Source organism: Mastigoproctus giganteus, chromosome 5 (genome assembly GCF_048544385.1).
Source record: "Mastigoproctus giganteus isolate SK-2022 chromosome 5, ASM4854438v1, whole genome shotgun sequence".
NCBI lineage: Eukaryota > Metazoa > Arthropoda > Arachnida > Uropygi > Thelyphonidae > Mastigoproctus > Mastigoproctus giganteus.
The window spans coordinates 86,025,849-86,046,531 of NC_143579.1; the positions used below are offsets into that span (position 1 = coordinate 86,025,849).

The 20,683-nt window shown below is 37.0% G+C and overlaps 1 protein-coding gene across 2 annotated transcripts in view; it reads right to left on the reverse strand.

Moving 5' to 3' along the window:
- LOC150085539 (inositol polyphosphate-4-phosphatase type I A) overlaps positions 1-20,683 on the reverse strand; it is a 557,621-nt gene that overhangs the window by 417,345 nt on the left and 119,593 nt on the right. For both annotated transcript variants that reach the window (XM_090373328.1, XM_090373327.1), the window contains exon 6: positions 2,544-2,662. In XM_090373328.1, coding sequence (XP_090229454.1) covers positions 2,544-2,662 — 119 coding nt within the window. The remainder of the gene's footprint in view (positions 1-2,543; positions 2,663-20,683) is intronic.

Genomic DNA, 20,683 nt, shown 5'->3' on the forward strand with positions numbered 1-20,683 from the left:
AATTCGAGATACATTAGCTCATTTCCAGTTCATGGAGACCTCCCCTGAGTCCAAGGATGTTCTCCAAATTAAGGCTAAGGGTTTGCTTGCTTCCTTTTCTGCCTCCTTTAATGTGACTGGATAGATTCTATCCACCCCAGCTGCTTTTCTTATATTTAACTTCAACAATTTCTCCTCCACTTTGCTCCCAGTTATTATAAAATCATGTAACTCCCTGTTAGAGTCTGATAACCTTCTGGCCTCCACTTCTCTACACAATTCCTCATGTGTGAACAAGGATGAAAACTACTCATTTAGTTTGTCAGCTACCTGAGCAGGATCATCAACAGTCGAACCATCAATATCAAGTGGACCAATCCGATTTATCCCCTTCCTTCTAGAGTTTACATAAGTAAAGAAGTCTTTGCTGTTTTTCTTTACATCTTTTACCAAAAATTTCTCATAATCTGCCTTCACTTGCCTAACCTCTGTGACTTCATTACAGGCTAGCTTATATCTACCATAGGCTCTTCTGTGTCACCTGATAATTTATATGCATCTCAAGAAATTTTTTTTCTCTGCCAAGCATCTCACTAGTTCATCTGATATCCATTTAGGCCTAAACCTTGAACAGTACAGCGTCCATAAATGATGTTTCTGATTTTCATGAAACACATACCAACCAAAAGATCAATTCAATAAGTTTATGCAGGTACACAAAGTCAATGGTAAAATTCAATGTGGGCACCATGAGTAACCCGAGCAACATCATAGCGATATTCAATCTCCTGCCACATGCTGTGCTTCATTTCACGATCAATTTTACCAAAGGCATCTGTGATCTGTGCCTTCAGTTCCTATAGTGTCGTTGGTAGTGGAGGGATGTACACATTGTCCTTCGCATAACCCCACAAAAAGAAATCCATTGGCGTCAGATCAAGCGGCCTCAGACGAAATTCCATATGGCCTCCACACCCAATCCAATGCTGAGGAAGATGTTCATTCAGATTCAAATGTAGCACTGTGTAGCGGGTAGAATGCAAAACTGGCAGTCGAGTACCAATTTTAATAAAACTTATTGAATTGATTTTCCAGCTGATGTGTTTCATGAATGTAGCTATTCTGAATAAAAAATACCAAATTGGAAACTTCATTTATGGACATCCTGTATTTCTTAGTTGGTATGAAAATTCTAGTAGCTTCCAAGAATAATTCTTGAATGCTTCCCATTTAGAACTCGCTGTTGGTAACATCATCAATTTGTCCTGTTGTATAGAATTTGAAAACTGTCTGAGACCAGCATAGTCACCTTTACGAAAGAAAAAACCCTTCCCTTTACCCTTGATGGCAGTTACAGCTTTGAGTAAATCCCACATCAGTACACTTTGATCACTGCAACCTAGTGGTTCCTTTAACTGCAGATTTACCTGGGGGTTCCCTCCAGTGTGCTAGGTGCTGTACTTCGGGACTTGCCTGTGTGTGTGTGGGGGGGGGGTTATATCCAGGGTTACTAACAGTCCTACCATCATGAAGGCACAAGCAAAGGATTTAGCTATCACACAAACTGACCTGACCACCGAAATTAGATTCACTTGACTTGAGTGTCACCCGAATATCAGTTCCATCAGTATTTTATACTTCTGGGTAACCAACAAGCACAGCTGGGCATACCCGAAAAATTGCTATGCAAATCAGTATAGTATTGAGGCTTACAGGTCTTTCATCAGATAGCAGGTATTAGTATTGAAATTACTATGACAGTATATGGCTATACTAATACCTGCCATCTGAAGAAAGACCAGTAGGTCTCAAAAAAGGTTGTCATAGCAATTTTTCTCATATTTAAATGAAAAAAGCAGTATAGTTTTCTGTGATGTTCAAACGTAGTGTATTTCAAAGCAACTTGCAGGTATAGAAAACTCATTTAATTATGAGCTTTCTAAACCTGCGATAATAAAATGCTTGACCACCATTATATTATATCATTACAATACAATGGTAGTCAAAAATCCATTAAACCCATGGTGTTTAATAAAATTACGTTTTTCATTGTCATTTAATGTCATTCCTATATGTTCATAATGAAAATATGATTTACAAATTATGAGATGACATTCACATTCTGGTGCTTAAAGTAATTAAATATTTAAGCAATTCACAAAAAAAAAAATTAAATAAAGACTATGGAATTCTATACTGCATATGATATAATTACAGAAATCTTATAAAAAAATTTAAGAATAATTGCATTAAAAACAGATTAAAAAAAAAAAAGAAAAGAAAAAATCCTGAGTACAATGATAACATGTGACTTATACTTGGAACAGATTTAGAAAGTCCTTCAAATTTTTTCAAGGGATTTCTGTAACAACAGCAGATAAGAAATATAGCAGAATTAATATTCTCACAGAAAAAAGTTTCTTCATCTCTATGTACTAAAAGAAGTAATCAGGACCAGAAATTCTCAAATACAAATCAAAGTTTATAAACTGTTGAAAAAATTAAGAGGCCTTACATTTAAAATTAAACGAATTCAAAAAAGGACTGCATGAAATTACACATACCTCTATTACTTCTGTCTGGGCATATTTAATCCATCTTGTTGAAGGAGGTGTGTTTACAAATACACAAGCAATGGGATTTGGCGGTTGTCCATCTCCATCACATTTCAGATTGTCACAGGCTATATCAGAAATTTGACATTAGATTTTAAGTATGAAAACAAATATAAAAGAGCTGTGAATATCTGAGATACTCAGAGCCAAAAATACTTCAAATAACCAAATATTCAGTTAATATTAAATGTTCTTTTATTTATTTATTTTTTTCAGCCTACAGTTCTTGCTAAAATATGTAAAAAAATTTGGGTTTTTTTTTTTGTTTGTTTTTTTTATGAATAGGGATATAAAGTTGACAAATATACATAACAAACTGAATTAACCTGGCACACCACTGAGCAAAATTTAAAGTGCTGCACTAATTCCTAACATTTAACAGCACATACTCTCAAATATCTATCAATAAGTCAAATATTCAAAAATGTTTTATTACCAAACTAAAGATAAGCATAATATAAAGATCAAAAATAAGGTTTAATTTAACCTTAGTTTATTTAGTGATTAGTTTATTTAACTAGCAAAATTCCCTTCTAGTGACACTTTTTTTTTTTATATATCTCTCATTTATCAGAGAAAAGGCCTTGGGCATCAGGATTAGACATACAATGAACGAGGTTTCATGTTATCATTCCCTCCCCCATTCACCATAATCCAATTCACAGTTGTCAGCTATTTATGCACGTGGTTTTCTCTCTGCAGTATATTATATTCACTGTCGTTGATCTCGTCTAAGTTGAGAAAGAGGCTCACCACCTTGAAAGCTTCTTGTTGCATACTCTATGACCAATAATTTATTTTATATCATCTTACATTTATTGCTTTTAACTGTATATATTTTCAGTTTTAATTTTATATAGTATATTTTATTGCATATTTTAATTGTAATCTACTATTTTATGTTTGTTTTAATTGTACATATTTTCAGTTTTAATAAACTGTCAAGTTGACAGACAATATATTATTATATCTCTGATTTACATCACTTCTTCCATTTTTTTTATCAAAAGATTTCTAGAATAGTTAAACGCATATGTCTGGACTTGATCACATATACTGAGAGCAATAACAGTGTGACAAATTCTTTTATCCATTACACTACCGGTTAAATTATTTTTTTTGTGCCTATACTATACTGATTTGCAACATTGGTTGATCATTTATTTAATTTCTTATTTAAAATTAACTCATTAAATTCTGTTTAATATCAGAAGCTTGATTCCTGGTCAATACTTTTCAAATTACATGATTCATCTCTGTAAATGCAAAACTTGAGACCAATATCAAAAGCAAACATACATTCAAGAATGGTTATGATGATATATAATGGATTTTAAAAAATGAATGAGTTTCTCTCTCTCTCTGGATTCTCCCCCCACCCCAATTTAAGCAAGTTTACTTCTGATAATCAGAATGGAATTGTAATTCAGCTAATATGTACATATTAATAATGCCTTGGAGTTTTAACTTTTGAAAGAAATGGCACTATGAAATTATGATTCTTCAGGCTTATTCTCTTTTTGGCTCTTTTTACCTCATATTTTTCTGGAAACTGCTTCTCAGAAAAATAAATAAAAAAGATGAATTATAATATACTACTGGTAAAGATATAATACCTTTTATAATATATATACAATCAGTCCACATATAGCACGAGAGGTGTGTTCCTAGAAACCCTCGTGCAATGCAAAATTGTGCAATATAAACAACAGGCCCTATGGGAAAAATAGGGTTAGGTGCCGACCACCCAAGGTTGAACGAACACACATTTGTAACCAAAACATTACCAAACACAATAAATAATCGTAATAAAATACATAAGTATTTTATTACGATTATTTATTATTATACGTAATACGTAAGCATTTTAATTACTTAGGTATTTTAAGTAATACGTAAATATTTTAAAATAATACGTAATACATATTTTAAGTAATACGTAAGTATTTTATTACGACTATTACGCAATAAAATATTGCTACTGCTTTTGATTCTATCGTACGCAAACTTGTTTTTTGTTTGATTTTCTATCGAAACAGATGACAGCCGTTCCATCTCTTCCAATTCTTTGTGTCTTAATCTAATGGATTTTAATTACACTTTGAGTTGTTCCTGCTACGAAAGTTGTTTTTATTTTTTCTGCATTCTTTGTAATTCTCGGTGTTGCCTCATTTAGGTCTGTAGCACGTGCAATATCACACGGTCTTTCATTTCGCTCAAAGCGTTTCACAATTTCATTTTTTTTTTTTTCTATCGACAGAGGCGGACTGGCCATAAGCCTTACCAGGGGTGAAACCCCAGAGGCCGGTGTGATTTTGGCCATAAACACTAGTATGAGGCCACTATAAATTTTGCCGGGTAAGAATTTTTGATCCAGTCCGCCTCTGTTTATCGATATTGCTTTTCTTTTTCTCTCTGAATCTGCAGTGTTTTCACCAGAACGCTTCCTTTTCACATCTTTTAAGTATTTTACTCATTTGTAGGGAATAAAGAACAATTACAAAATGAGGAGGCATGCTTGATAAACAAAGCTGCGCACGTGTAGCAACTGAATAAACAACACTGTAAAGGCAGAGATACACTGTTAGCACCTCACATTTTACTAAAGCACATTTCTAGGGGTTACTACCATAAAACAATAAAAACAATTTCCAATTGCATTTCTGCTAGTGGAATCTGTTATAAACTGGTAGTAAACTTGATCTAATTGCATTTGCGATTATACCGATAGCTGGAATTGTGTTGGTTTTTACGTTATTATGGTGAAATGTGTTTCCCCTTCGCTGATATAAAAAACAAATACATTTTCAGAATCTTCTCTTCATTCCTATCGTGTTGCGTTCAGTTGGGGTGATTCCGCGTTCGACTGCCATTTCTTGTAAACACAAAGGCGAATTGTGCATAGGCGAATTCGGTTCGTGTTATATAAGATATCGTTCCCCTATTTATAAATCGTGTATGATCGAATTCGTGTAGTGTAAACACATGTTATACAAGGACTGACTGTATATATAAAATAAATAAAAAATAACACATTCCATTGCATAATGTATATCAGAAACCAAACAAAGAGTTAACCTCTTATAACTCTAGTAAATTGATATAAAAATAGAAAATGCAGTATCATCATTCCGAAAATTGGTGAAGAATGGCACATCAGAGGATTTTTATCTTCCAATGCAAAAATATTTCTCTTAAACAGATGCATTTATTTATTCTCTCTCTCTCTCTCTCTCTCTCTCTCTCTCTCTCTCTCTCTCTCTCTCTCTCTCTCTCTCTCATATTGAGCATGTGGTAACAGAAAGAAGAGTATTGTGATTGTTTAAAAAAAAAAAAAGTATTTTGTGAAATCAGCTGATTACAGCATATTCTGATTTCAGTAGTATTAGCAGAAGCAAATGATGAAGGCTATGTAAAGCATCAGCGGGGGAAAAAATCTTTCCACATCACCTGTCTATCTCCTCAAATAATTTGACTAGTTCTTCCTAGAATTTATTCAAACTACTGACTTTCACAACAACAGATGGAAATTTGTTCTGACAATCAACTGCCTACTAGCTGAAGGCAAACCTTCAACACATCTATCTTGCAACCATCGTCCTCAATTTGAATTTACACCCCCTCAAGTGTATAGTCTGAGAAAGAGGAAGAATCTCATCAGCATTGAGAATTCTCAATTCATTCAAAGCCTTAAACATCTCAATTGGTGCCCTTCACCAATCTCATTGCCCTTCTCTACAACAGAAGATCCTTCCTAAAATGAGGCCTCCAGACCTGTATGCAGTACTCAAGATGCAGCTCATGATCCAAATCCTCATACAACAATTTTGCCACCCTATTGGTGTGGGAAAATGGTTACAGGACAGGCAAAATGAAGTGGTGTCAATACAGTTTCATATAAATAGAAGACAAATTAGCAATTCACGTAATATCTTTATGATGTTACCTGAATTACCGGATTGAGCAGCAGCCAGGAAAGCCAGTTGCTGGGAATTTCAAGAACTGCTGGGAGTCATGAAACAAGTAAATACATTGGCTGTGTTAGAGTAACTAAGAGTAAGAACAGGTGCATATACACCAATGCTAGGAGTACAGTAAATACATTTGAAGTGCTGGTTAAGACATCCAAGGCAGATATTGTTGGGATATCACAGATGTGGTGCCACTCAGATATAAGGGATACAGAATTGGAATTTGTGAAGTACAATATGTACACAAAGAATAGACAGGATAGGAAGGGAAGAAGATTATGCAATTAGTAAGAAACACACAAAATCTAAGGAAGTGCATTCAGTTGACATAGATGGACAGTGCAATGTTAGTCAGTTCGCTGTGACATAAGCACTGGGAAAGGAAAAATGAGGGTAGGGGTTTGTTATAAGCCTGATGAGTACAATGAACAATTATACAGAGAAATAGAGTGGGCCAGTAAATCAGAGTGTCTTATAATTGAGGATTTTAACTTCCCAGATATATACACGGAACTTGTGGGTTTGTCACTCCCACACTAACAAGACTTTTGTGGATTTATTGGATGATTGTTTTCTACAGTAGCATGTTAGAGAGGCAACGAGAGGAAGTAACACTCTTGATCTGATTATCGGCAGTGATCACAGTGTACTCATGTGGGATTTACTTAAAGATGTAACTACCATCAAGGGGTAAAGGGAAGGGTTTTTGCTTTCGTAAAGGTGACTACAGTGGTCTCAGAGATTTTTTAGGTTTTATACAGTTGGACCAACTGATGATGTTACAAACAGCAAATTCTAAATGGGAAGCATTAAAGGAAGTAATCTTGGAAGCTACTAGGTTTTTTTTGTTCCAACTAAGAAATACTGCGCTAGGTTCAGGCCCAAATGGATGTCAGATGTCTAATGAGACTCGTTGCAGGGATGAAAAATGCATGGGATGCACATAAATTGTTAGGCAACACAGAAGCCTATGGTAGATACAAGCTAATCTGTAATCACGTCACAAAGAAGGTTAGGCAAGTGAAGGCAGATTATGAAAAAATTTATGCTTATCAAATTCTAATGGTGAGTTAAATGATTTTGTAATAACTGAGAGCAAAGTGGAGGAGAAACTTGTTAAAGTTAAACATAAGACAGCCACTTGGGGTAGATGGATCTATCTAGTTATATTAAAGGAGGTGGAAAAGGAAGTAAGCAAACCCTTAGCCATAATTATGAGAGTATCCTTTGACTTGGGGGTAGTCCCCCACGGACTGGAGATGTGCAAATGTATCCCCAATTCACAAAGGGGAATCAAAGGGCGACATGAGTAATTACAGACCTGTTAGTCTGACTTCTGTTCCAGGGAAAATAGTCAAGTCACTGCTTAAAGAAGCATGGAAGGATCATCTGGACAAGACAACAGTAATAATATACACACAGCATGGATTTGTCAAGGGCAAGTCTTGTCTGACCAATTTGATTGGATACTATAATGTGGTCACAAAGGAATGGGATACAAAAAATAATTTTGATATCATATACTTGGATTTCAGGAAAGCTTTTGATACTGTTGCACATGGAAGACTACTGTACAAATTGGAGCAGTATGGCATTAAGGGCAAGTTGTCACAATGGATAAAAGCATGGTTGAGTGGGAGAAGATAGAGAGTGGTAATCGATGGATACTGCTCTACGTGGACTAATGTTATTAGAGGTGTCCCTCAGGGTTCAGTGTTGGGCTCGTTGTTTTGTATATTTATCAGTAATACTGATGAAGGTATATCAAGCTTAATGTCAAATGGAAGTAATCTTGGAAGCTACTGGGCTTGCAAGATTACTAATGAGATCTGCATTAGTGCCGATAATACAAAGGTTGGCAGGGTCGTTAATACCAGTAATGACAGTATGCTGCTGCTGCAAAAGGATCTGGAAAAGTTGTGTATATGGGTTTAGAAGTGGCAACTGAAGTTTAACATTGACAAATGCAAAGTACTGCATATGGATAGCAGTAACCCAAGCGAAACATACCAACTGTATGGTATTACACTCAGGGAGGTGGAGAATGAAAGAGACATGGGGGTAATTGTGCAGTCAGATATGAAGTTTTCTGAGCAGTGCAGACAGGCTGCCAGATTAGGTCATGGGTTTTGTCAATAACATAGAGGAATTATAATATAAGAACAGTGTTATAGTGAATCAGCATAAAGTGAACTGCGTTATAACAAGGGCCTGCTGTAAATGCTTACTTCAAAGTATGTTTCCTGGGATCCGGAAAGTTGGTTTGATTAAGCTGTTAGTTAAGCCAGGTAAAAAATCGAATGACCCAAGAGGGTATAGACCAATTTTGTTATTCGCCAATCTTGGCAAAAAATTTTGAAAGATTATTATTTTTAAGACTGAACCAAGTCATGGATAAAAATGGTTTGACCCTGCCTTATCAGTATGGTTTCAAGCGAGGGCATTCTATGTAAAATGCCATTAACGATCTCATGAATTTCACCAACCAGGCAGAGGATAAGTATGTGTTAGCCATCTTTATAGATTTTACTGGAGCTTTTGATATGGTGTGGCATGAGAGTATTCTGTCTGCATTAAGGGGTATGCAATGTCCAGACTTATTGCATAGAATGATACAGAGTTATTTGTATGGTAGGAAAATTATACTAAAGCTAAGCATCTACAGTTTAATAGGAATCTTTTGAGAGGGTGTCCTCAAGGGTCTGTATTGGGTCCACTTTTTTGGAACTTAGTACTTAATTTATGGATAGAGCAATCAGTTGAAAATCTGCATAAGCAATCTTATGCAGATGATTTGGCTTTATGTGTTACTGGTAAATCCAGGTCTGTGCTTGAAATAAGAGTGGCCCAGGTGTTACAAAGTCTAGTGTTATGGGCTGATCTGCATAAGCTATTGATGTCTACAACTAAAACTATTATGATGCTGCTTAAGGGGAAACAAAATTATGTGCGACCGCCAAAAGCTTTAATTAAGGGGAGGCAGATTCCCCTAGTATCCGAGTATTCGTTTTATCCACATTTAAATTACTTACACGAAAAAGTTAAAAAATTTAGTGCAGCAATAATTCAATTAACTAGGTCAGATTGGGTGTCGAAAAGGAGTGTTTTAAATTTATACTATAACACAGTCTTCTTACCCATAGTTGTATACAGAGCATCAGCATGGTACTTCAGAGTTACTAACATTAAATTTAAACAGAAATTGTTATCAATTCAGCGCTTAATGCTTTATGTTATTTATAGTTTGTGCAGAACAGTCTCAATGAATGCTATGCAGGTTTTGGCCTGGAATTTGCCTCTAGACTTGTATATTGTGTATTGGGCCTTTTGTTATTACATAAAAAAAGGCATGGTTGTTTTTTTGATGAATATTACATCTGATGTCACTATAGAGATATCAGATGTAAAAAAATGAAAAATGTTCTAACACAGCTGACTGGTATGTGGCAACAGGGATGGGATCTTTGTGTAACTGGTTAGGTGACTAGATTGTTTATTCCAATGGTTACATTTACTTATGATAGTAACAACAAATGGTTTTTTCCTTCTATGGTAACATAATTTATTTTAACTAGCCATGGGTCATTGAATTTTAAACTACATTACTTTGGTCTAGTCGGCTCTCCTTTATGTACTTGCGGTCAACTTGAGACTTGGAGTCATTTATTATATGATTGCAGTTTGTATATTGAACATAGCGAAAGGCTAAAAGTGCAGACTGGTAATTTAGTTAGAGGCTGTGAAAGTGATCTTATTGTGTACAATGGTACTTGGTTTGCGAGCATAATTCGTTCCGGAAACGTGCTCGTAATCCAAAGCACTCGTATATCAAAGCGAATTTCCCCATAAGAAATAATGGAAACCCAGATGATTTGTTCCAAAACTCACAAATATTCATATACTGTAAAAATGATTAATACAAAATACATACATACCTTTTTATATTTTTAAAAGCAATCGAATTTATTAATTATTGGGTAGGACGACTTTCACTGTCACTAACGGAATCACTACTATCTGTTGACTTTTTCTTTTTGTGCGACTTTAACAAGGAACCTCTCCAATGACACTTGCTTTTGCCTCCTTTTGAGGATTTCACGGAAATATGACATTGCATTGTGGTTAAACAGATTCATCGCTCGCACTGCCACAGCCTTACTCAGGTGGTGCTTTTCTACAAAATTTTGCACTGTTTCCCACATTTTACACACCTCCCTAATCTCATTTGAAGAGAGGGATGTCTCCATTTTTTTCTCCTCCTCAGACGAGATCTCCTCCATAACCTCTTGCTGTTGCTCGCGATGCAGATCCATCAGTTCGTCGGTGGTAAACTCCTGGCCATGTTCCTCCACCAGCTCTTGAATGTCATCCTTATTCACCTCCAATCCCATGGTCGTCCCCAAGGACACAATTTCATCGACAACTGGCAGCTCCAGTTCATGAGCAAAACCCTCAATGCAATCAGACCACAGTTTTCTCCAAGCAGAATTGAGGGTTCTCTTGGTGACCCCATCCCAGGCTTTATCGATGATTTTGAGGCAGTTTACGATGTGGAAATGATTTTTCCAAAACTCTCGGAGGGTAAGGTTAGTTCCTTCGGTCACCTTGAAGCATCGCTGAAATAGCGCCTCGATGTAAAGCTTTTTAAAGTTCGAAATGACCTGCTGATCCATGGGCTGGAGTAATGGAGTAGTGTTGGGAGGAAGGAACTGGACCTTAATGAATTCGAATTCTTCCAGTAAGTCGTTCTCAAGGTCTGGAGGATGAACAGGAGCATTATCCATAACCAGCAAGACTTTGAGTGGCAGTTTTTTTTCTAAAAGGTATTTCTTCACTACAGGACCGAAGACCTCATTGATCCACTCAACGAACAAGATACGAGTGACCCAAGCCTTGCTGTTGGACCTCCACATAACGGTTAACTGGCTCGTCTGCACCTTGCATTTCTTGAAGGCTCGTGGATTCTCAGAATGATACACGAGCAGGGGCTTGACTTTGAAATCACCGCTTGCATTAGCACACAGACCATGAGCTTTCCCTTCTCACATATCAAGTTCTCGGTCACAGTATCACTCGCTAGTTGCTTCTCATTTATCCACACCAACCGGCCTCCGTAAGCGAGTGGGCAGGAGCGGGAGTGCAGTAGCGCTCTTTGACTAGACCGGGGTTCAAGCCCCTGACTGTTGAAAAGGGTCGATCGGCCAACCCGCACTGGACCAGCGTGGCAGATTATGGTCCATTTCCCTCAGCATGAATTGTTGAGGAGGTTTCCATCCTGCAGTGGGCTGATAATGGCTGCACTTTACTTTTTTTTTATCCACACCAAAAGCAACTTTTCTACATCTTCCAGAATACGTGGCCGTTGCTTTGATATTCTCGTGACTCCTTATGCTACATCTAGTTCTCTTAGTTCTTTCTTCTTTAATATTGTGCAAATTGTTGACGTAGACTTCTTATAAAATCTTGCGATGGCGGCCACTTTCATACCTTGTTCGTGCTTCTCGATGATTTCCTTCTTAACTTCTACTGTAATCATCTCCTTCTTCTTACTGCCTTCCTTTTCAACCCTTTTCTTCATTGGGGCCATTTTCGTAGTGCACAGTTAATAAATAACAGTCACTAAATTTGAACACACAAAAAAAAAAAATGCTTTACGCACATACACGTGGTCACAACGCTAGCACGAATGTTCACTACAATGCTGACTGTATACGAATGAGGTATGCCGACTGAGACCGAGCATGTGAGACGATTAACCACAATCCCGAGCAGCACGTGATCACGTAATGCTCGGCAGGCAATTTTCAGGAAATAAAGCACAATTACAAAATGAGGAGGCACCCTTGATACACATAAACAAAGCTGCGCGCGTGTAGCAACTTAATAAACAACACCATAAATGCAGAGATACACTGTTAACACCTCACATTTTCCTAAAGCACATTTCTAGGGGTTACTACCATAAAACAATAAAAACAATTTCCAGTTGCCTTTCTGCTAGTGGAATCTGTTATAAACTGGTAGTAAACTATATCTAATTGCATTTGCGATAATACCGATAGCTGGAATTGTGTTGGTTTTTACGTTATTATGGTGAAATGTGTTTCCCCTTCACTGATATAAAAAACATAAATACATTTTCAGAATCTTCTCTTCATTCCTATCGTGTTGTGTTCAGTTGGGGTGATTCTGCATTCGACTGCCATTTCTTGTAAACACAAAGGTGAATCGTGCATAAGCGAATTCAGTTCGTGTTATATAAGATATCGTTCCCCTATTTATAAATCATGTATGATCGAATTCGTGTAGTGTAAACACGTGTTATACGAGGACTGACTGTACTCGTATTGCAAGAACTTGCTCGTTTATCAAGCTAAAATTTATTAAAAATTTTTGCTCGTCTTGCAAAACACTCGCAGACCAAGTTACTCGCAATCCAAGGTACCACTGTAACTTGATTGTGTAATAAGGCTAAATTTCAAGCACTGCAAGAGTTTTGTATAACTGTTTTTCAACGGAGAAGACATTGGAATAATTTAATGCTTACTAATTAAGATTTGATTATATACACTTTGATTATCTATGCATTTTTTATTTATTTTTTTTTTAAATAATTTTTTAGTTTATATTTTTTTATATTTTTTATTTTTTTTAGTTTATATATATTATTAGCCATATAGTGCAAGGAAGCCTGAGACTTATGCTGCACCAGGCAAAAAAAACCCAACTAATTTCTGAGTTACCCTGAGAGAGGGGGGGGGGAAGAGAGAGAGAGAGAGAGAAGTAGAAAGGAATCACCAAGAAAGAGAAAAATGATGATATCCAGCTCAGGACCCTGGATGTGCCAAGCCCATACTCACCAGATGTGAGCCCCTGAGGTCATATATATATATATATATATATATATATATATTTTTTTTTTTTTGCTGGCCCTCAGGTGTGGGCAGCCTGGAAGCGGGATCGCTGGCACCCACGGGTATAGCACTACTTCCGGTGGGTGTGGGATTTTGGTGCATGAAGCACTGTTAAAATAGTAGTAGTAGTAGTAGTAGTAGTGGCATGTGATGCAAGAAAGCAAATGTATGAGCTTATGCAGCATCAGCCAAAAAAAAAAAAAAAAAAATCACACCATTCCCTCCAAATGCCTGTCCAGTTCCTCCTTAAATTTATTCAACCTATCAACTTCCACAACGACAGATGGAAGTTTGTTCCAGCAATTAACCACCCGCTGGCTAAAGGCAAATTTCCGCACATCTATTCTACATCTGTCCTTTCTTAATTTGAATTTATGCCCCCTTAGGTTCGTAATCTGAACAAGTGGAAGGATTCCATCAGAATTCAGCGTGCTGAATCCATTCAAGGCCTTATACACCTCAATCAGCTTACCGTGCAGGTGCCTAGTCTCCAGCCACTGCAATTTGCAGAACTTAAGCCTCTCTTGATAAGAGGATCCCTTCATTCCCCTCACCAATCTTGTTGCCCTTCTCTGTACACGCTCAAGTAAATCTACATCCTTCCTAAAATGAGGCCTCCAGACCTGTACGCAGTACTCAAGGCGTGGCCTGACCATTGCCTTGAGTAGTAGACCAAGCCCAGTACCAAGTGACTTTGGGTGACCATTAGGGAGCAGCTGTCCAGGTGCCAGCTGCTCCCTGGTGGAAAAGAGGCCTGCTATACAGGTCTGTTTCGCAGAGGTTGTGCACAAATTCAGTTTATCAGGTGCAGATAGACAGAAGTCTAGGTGCCACCTTAGACACAATAATAATAACAATAATAATGTACAATGTTATTAAGTTTCTGAGTGCTCTTCAGTTCATAGCTAAACTTTATTCAACGATCATTTATTGATAACCATGTACAGTACATGTAACATTATTCAGATACTTAGTAAAAATTAAAATAAAAATGTTTCTAATTAAGTAAGCTTTTTTAATAATGACTGCTTTCGTAAATTTATTATTATACGCAAAACACTAGAAGCAGAAATGATGTCACTAATCTGTGTAATGCTCTAAAAATCAAAACCCATTACTCCTACTTCATACTGAGTGTAGACTTTTCTTCTTGTATTTTAATGTGCCATTATCTCAATAAATATCGTTTATTTTAAGCAGTATGGGAAAAAAAAAAAAAAAAAAAATTACAAAACAATCCCCTCTAAATATTTGTCCATTTCCTCCTTAAATTTATTTAACCTATCAACTTCCACAACGACAAATGGAAGTTTCTTCCAGCAATTAACCACCTGCTGGCTAAAGGCAAATTTCTGCACATCTATTCTACATCTGCCCTTCCTCAATTTCAATTTATGCCCCCACAGGTTCGTAATCTGAACAAGTGGAAGAATCCCATCAGAATTCAGCATGCTCAACCCATTCAAGGCCTTATACACCTCAATAAGATCACCTCGCAGGTGCCTAGTCTCCAGCTGCTGCAATTTTTAGAACTTAAGCCTCTCCTGGTAAGAGGATCCCTTCATTTCCCTCACCAATCTCTGTACATGCTCAAGAAAATCTACATCCTTCATAAAATGAGGCCTCCAGACCTGCACGCAGTACTCAAAGTGTGGCCTGACCATTGCCTTATACTGAGGGACAATCACCTTTTCCCTGCTAACAAAATTCCTGTATATCATTGACAACACCCCAGGAGCTGCCCTGGCAGCCTGTCTGCATTGCTCAGAAAACTTCATATCTGACTGCACAATTACTCGCAGGTCTTTTTCATTTTCTACCTCCTTAAGTGTAGTACCACACAGTTTGTACGTTTCTCTGAGGTTACTTCTACCCATATACAGTACTTTGCATTTTTCAATGAAGAGGTGTTGATCAGATACCAGTAGAGCCGTAGGTGTTGATCAGATACCAGTAGAGGTATGAAGAAGTCTGGGAGAAGAAGGAATCGATATCCTATGGAACTTTATGGAAAAACTGTGGCAGCAGGAGAGGATACCCGATGAGTGGAGGGAAAGTATACTTGTGCCAATCTATAAAGGAAAGGGGTGATGTGCAAGAATGTGAGAACTACAGGGGAATAAAGTTAATGTCTCATTCGATGAAGATCTGGGAAAGAATTGTGGAAGGAAGGATAAGGCAGGAGACGGAAATAGGAGAGGAACAGTTTGGTTTCATGCTGGGAAGAGAAACAACAGATGCGGTCTTTGCTTTAAGGCAGGTGATGGAAAGATACAGTGAGATGCAAGCAGAGTTGCACATGGTGTTCATAGACCTGGAAAAAGCATATGATAGAGTGCCCAGAGGAGATGCATGGGGGAGAAGGGTGCATCAGAAAAGTACGTAAGGCTTGTGAAGGAAATGTACGAGGGAGCGGTGACTCAGGTTAAGAGTAGTGTAGGTATGACTGAGGGGTTCTCTGTAGAAGTTGGACTGCACCAGGGATTAGCTCTTAGCCCATATCTGTTTGATCTGGTAATGGATGTGTTGGTGAGAGAAGTGAAGAGTAGAGCACCATGGAGTATGCTGTTCACGGATGATATTGTACTGTGCGAACCATCCCAAGGAAAGGTAGAGAAGAAATTGGAGGAATGGAGGAAAGCATTGGAAGAGAGAGGCATGAGGATAAGTAGAACAAAGACAGAATATATGGTATTGAATGGAGAAGATGAGAGTTCTATAAAACTGCAGGAGGAAAAGCTACCATCAGTTTCGAAATTTAAGTATCTGGGATTGAACGTTGAGAAGGATGGAGGTTTGAGTGCAGAAATACAGCATAGAGTGCAATGTGGATGGTTGAACTGGAGAAAAATGAGTGGGGTGCTGTGTGATAAGAAAGTAAACTGTAGAATGAAGGGAAGTGTGTTTAAAACTGTGGTTAGACCTTCATTGATTTACGGTGCTGAGACATGGGCGATTACAAGGGCTCAGGAGAAGAAGATGGAAGTGGTGGAGATGAGGATGCTAAGATGGATGTGTGGTGTGACGAGGAAGGACAGGATAAGAAATGACTACATCTGAGGCACGGTTAAGGTGGGCCTCTAAGTAAAAAAAATGCAGGAATTTAGGTTGAGGTGGCTTGGACATACGGAACGAAGAAGTGAGGAGTATGTGGGGAAGAGGTGTGAAAAGTTGAAGGTGATAGGGAAGAGGAAGACACCTAAGCTGAGATGGAAGGACAAGGTGGCAGAGGATTTAAAAGAGAGAGGGTGGAGGAGAGAGGAAGCCCAGGATAGGGAGGAATGGAGTAAAAGAATTAAGGACAGAAATGCCGACCCCATATAAACGTGGGAAGAAGGCGAAGATAAAGAAGAAGAATGTTAAACTTCAGTTGCCATTTCTCAGCCCATCTGCCCAAATTTTCTAGATCCTGTTGCAGTAACACACTGCCATTACTGTCATTAACAACCCTGCCAACCTTTGTATCATCTGCAAACTTCGATACTAAGCCTGATATACCTTCATCAATATCATTGATAAATATACAAAACAACAGTGGACCAACACCAAACCCTGTGGGACTCCACTAATAACATTAGTCCACGAAGAGCAGCACCCATTGATTACCACCCTCTGTCTTCTCCCACTCAACCATCCTTTTATCCATTGTAGCAACTTACCCTTAATACCATTCTGCTCCAATTTGTACAGTAGTCTTCCATGCGCAACAGTGTCAAAAGCTTTCCTGAAATCCAAGTATATGATATCAAAATTATTTTTTGCATCCAGTTCCTTTGTAACCACATCATAATAACCAATCAAATTTGTCAGACAAGACTTTCCCTTAATAAACCCATGCTGTGTCTGAATTATTGTTGCAGTCTTGTCTAGATGATCCTGCAATGCATCTTTAACCAGTGACTCCATTATTTTACCCGGAACAGAAGTTAAACTAACTGATATGTAATTACTCGTGTTACCCTTCAATCCCCCCCCTTTGTGAATTGGGGACACATTTGCACATCTCAAATCCGTGGGGACCTTCCCTGAGTCCAATGATGCTCTCATAATTATGGCTAAGGGTTTGCTTACTTCCTTTGCCACCTCCTTTAATATAACTGGATAGATCCCATCCACCCCAGGTGCCTTTCTTATGTTTAACTTCAACAATTTCTCCTCCACTTTGTTCTCAGTTATTACAAAATCATTAAGCACCCTGTTACAATTTGATAACTCTGTGGCATTTTCAAACCTTAATAACTCCTCATGCGTGAATGTAGATTCAAAATACTCATTCAGTTTGTTTACTATCTGAGCAGGATCATCAACAGTGGAACCATCGATATCAAGTGGACCAATCAGATTCATTGGATATTCAGTGGACCAAAGATTTCTCTTAATCTGCCTTCGCCTGCCTAACCTCCTTTGTGACTTTATTACAGACTAGCTTATATATATCATAGGCTTCTGTGTCGCCTGATAATTTATATGCATCCCATGCATTTTTATTCTCTGCCACGAGTCTCAGTTCATTTTACAACCATTTAGGCCTAAACCTTGAACAATATTTCTTAACAGGTATGAAACATTTAGTAGCTTCCACTATTAATTCCTTGAATGCTTCCCACTTAGAATTTGCTGTTGGTAGCCTCATTTAAAAACTGTCTGAGACCACTATAGTCACCTTTACAGAAGCAAAAACCCCTTTCTTTAACCCTAATGGTAATTATATCTTTAAGTAAATTCCACATCAGTACACTGTGATCACTGCCACCTAATGGTTCCTTTATCTGCAAATTCTTAATACACGAATGATCACTGCTGATAACCAAATCAAGAGTATTACCCTCTCTGGTTGCCTCTCGAACATGCTGCTGCAGAAAACAATCATCCAATAAATCCATAAAAGTCTTACTAGTGTGCGAGTGACCAACCCATAAGTTCCAGTCCATATCTGGGAAGTTAAAATACCCCATTATAAGACATTCTGATTTATTAGCCCACTCTATTTCTCTGTACAAAAACTTATTAGGCCTATAACACACTCCTACTCTTATTTTTGCTTTTGCAGTGCTTATGTCACACCAAACTGACTCAACAGTGCACTGTTCATCTATATCAACTGGATGCACTTCTTTTGATTTTATGTTTTTCTCAATTAACAGCATAACACATCCTCCCTTCCTATCCTTTCTGTACACATTGTACTCTCCAAATTCCAGTTCTGCATTCCTTATATCTGTGTGACACCACGTCTCTGCTATCCCAACAATATCCACCTTTGATGTCTTGACCAGCACTTCAAATTCATCTAATTTATTTTCTATACTTCTAGCATTGGTATACATGCAAGTATACATGTACCTATTCTTATTATTAGTTTCCCTAACACATTGAATAATGTTTATATGGATAGTAGTTGTTTTTTGCTTTAAGAGACAATAGCCATTGTCTCTTAAAGCTTGTTTTTTGGCCAATAAACAAGCATATTAATGGTGCCGTGATGCTTTCTTTCAATCAGATGCATAATTTGAGAATGGCATGTGATGGCAAGATCACCAGCATACAGGTATACTATGATTTTTAGCATTTCTCACCAACCATTGAAGTAAAAATGAAAACCAAAATCTTAAAAAGCTTTATATTTAAATTTACAATAAATTTACATAGATCAAACAAAACAAAACAAAATGTGTGATTATACAAATAAATGCTACTGATAATAAAATACTGAATTAAGATAGGATAAAACAAATGTAGTTTACAGTGAATGTACAAATAAAATGATAATAAAATACTGAATTAAAATGCAATAAAATATACCAGATTAAAAGTGCTAAAATAACTGAAGCTTTCAAAGGCTTCTGCCTTCTTCCTCAATAGAGGAAGCTTCAGTTATTTTAGCGCTTTTAATCTAGAATATTTTTTCAAAGAGCTTCTGCCTTCTTCCTCAACAGAGGAAGCTTCAGTTATTTTAGCGCTTTTAATCTAGTATATTTTATTGCATTTTAATTCAGTATTTTATTTGTACATTCACTGTAAACTTCATTTGTTTTATCCTATCTTAATTCAGTATTTTATTATCAGTAACATTTTATTTGTATAATCACACTTATTTTGTTTTGTTTGATCTACTGTAAATTTATTGTAAATTTAAATATAAAGCTTTTTAAGATTTTGGTTTTTACTTCAATGGTTGGTGAGAAATGCTAAAAATCATAGTATGAATATACCCAAACCCAGAGGCCTATTTGAAGAGCATACAGGTATGTTTTGAGTGTATCAGGAATGCATTTAGTTATTGGACTGATCCTTATGGAAAAGAATGTGGCACTAAGCACAGAATCCTGGAGAACTCCTTCTTCCACATATGTTTGAGAAAGAGCAGAATGAAGGCATGCCTGAAAAGTTTAGTTGCACAAAATGTTCTGGACAAGTTCTGGAAGTGCCCTCAAAAGTCAGATTCATATAGATCACAAAGAATCCCTTGCCAAGTGGTGTCAAAAGCTTTCTTTTAATATAAAGACATATCGTCACTAAATGCTCATTTCTGAAAAATGCATTTTGAAAGTTTGCTTCAGCTTTGACCACGAGATTGAGTGTGGCTCTTTGAAAGCCATATTGATTTTGACATAAAATGTTTCAGCCTCTAGGAACCATGTCAATCTCGCATTACTTATTATCTTTTTTCAAGTGTTTTCTCTAAACAAGTCAGTAATTTGTTGGATCAGAATGATCTTTCCTTAGGTTCAAAAATGCTAACACAATAGAATGACACCAACTACCAGGGTAGGTTCTCATCAAAGGTTCCATTAAACAACCATAATAAAGGAGTTAGAAAATTTTCACTGAAATTATCAGTCACTGGATAATAAACTCCATCAGGGTCTGAAGCACTATTACTTTGCATAAAATACTTTGTACCTCTTAATGCAGTGCACTTACACAATCCATGATCATGCAAGTGCACTGTATTATTTAGTCATAACAAGAGGAACATTTTATGAAGGTTAGTGTGTAGTGCTAAAAATTCAAATTATATTTTTTTCTGTCTGTATTTTATGTGAGTGGAAAGGCTGTCTCACATACATCAATGCTCAAGGTTTTTCAAACATTTTATAAACACCTTTTTAAAGGAATGGTTATAGGAGGGTATTTACCATTAATTCTTCTAATTTTATTCCTGACTGTTGCAATGCTTGTGGATCTGTTTATAGTAGAAGCA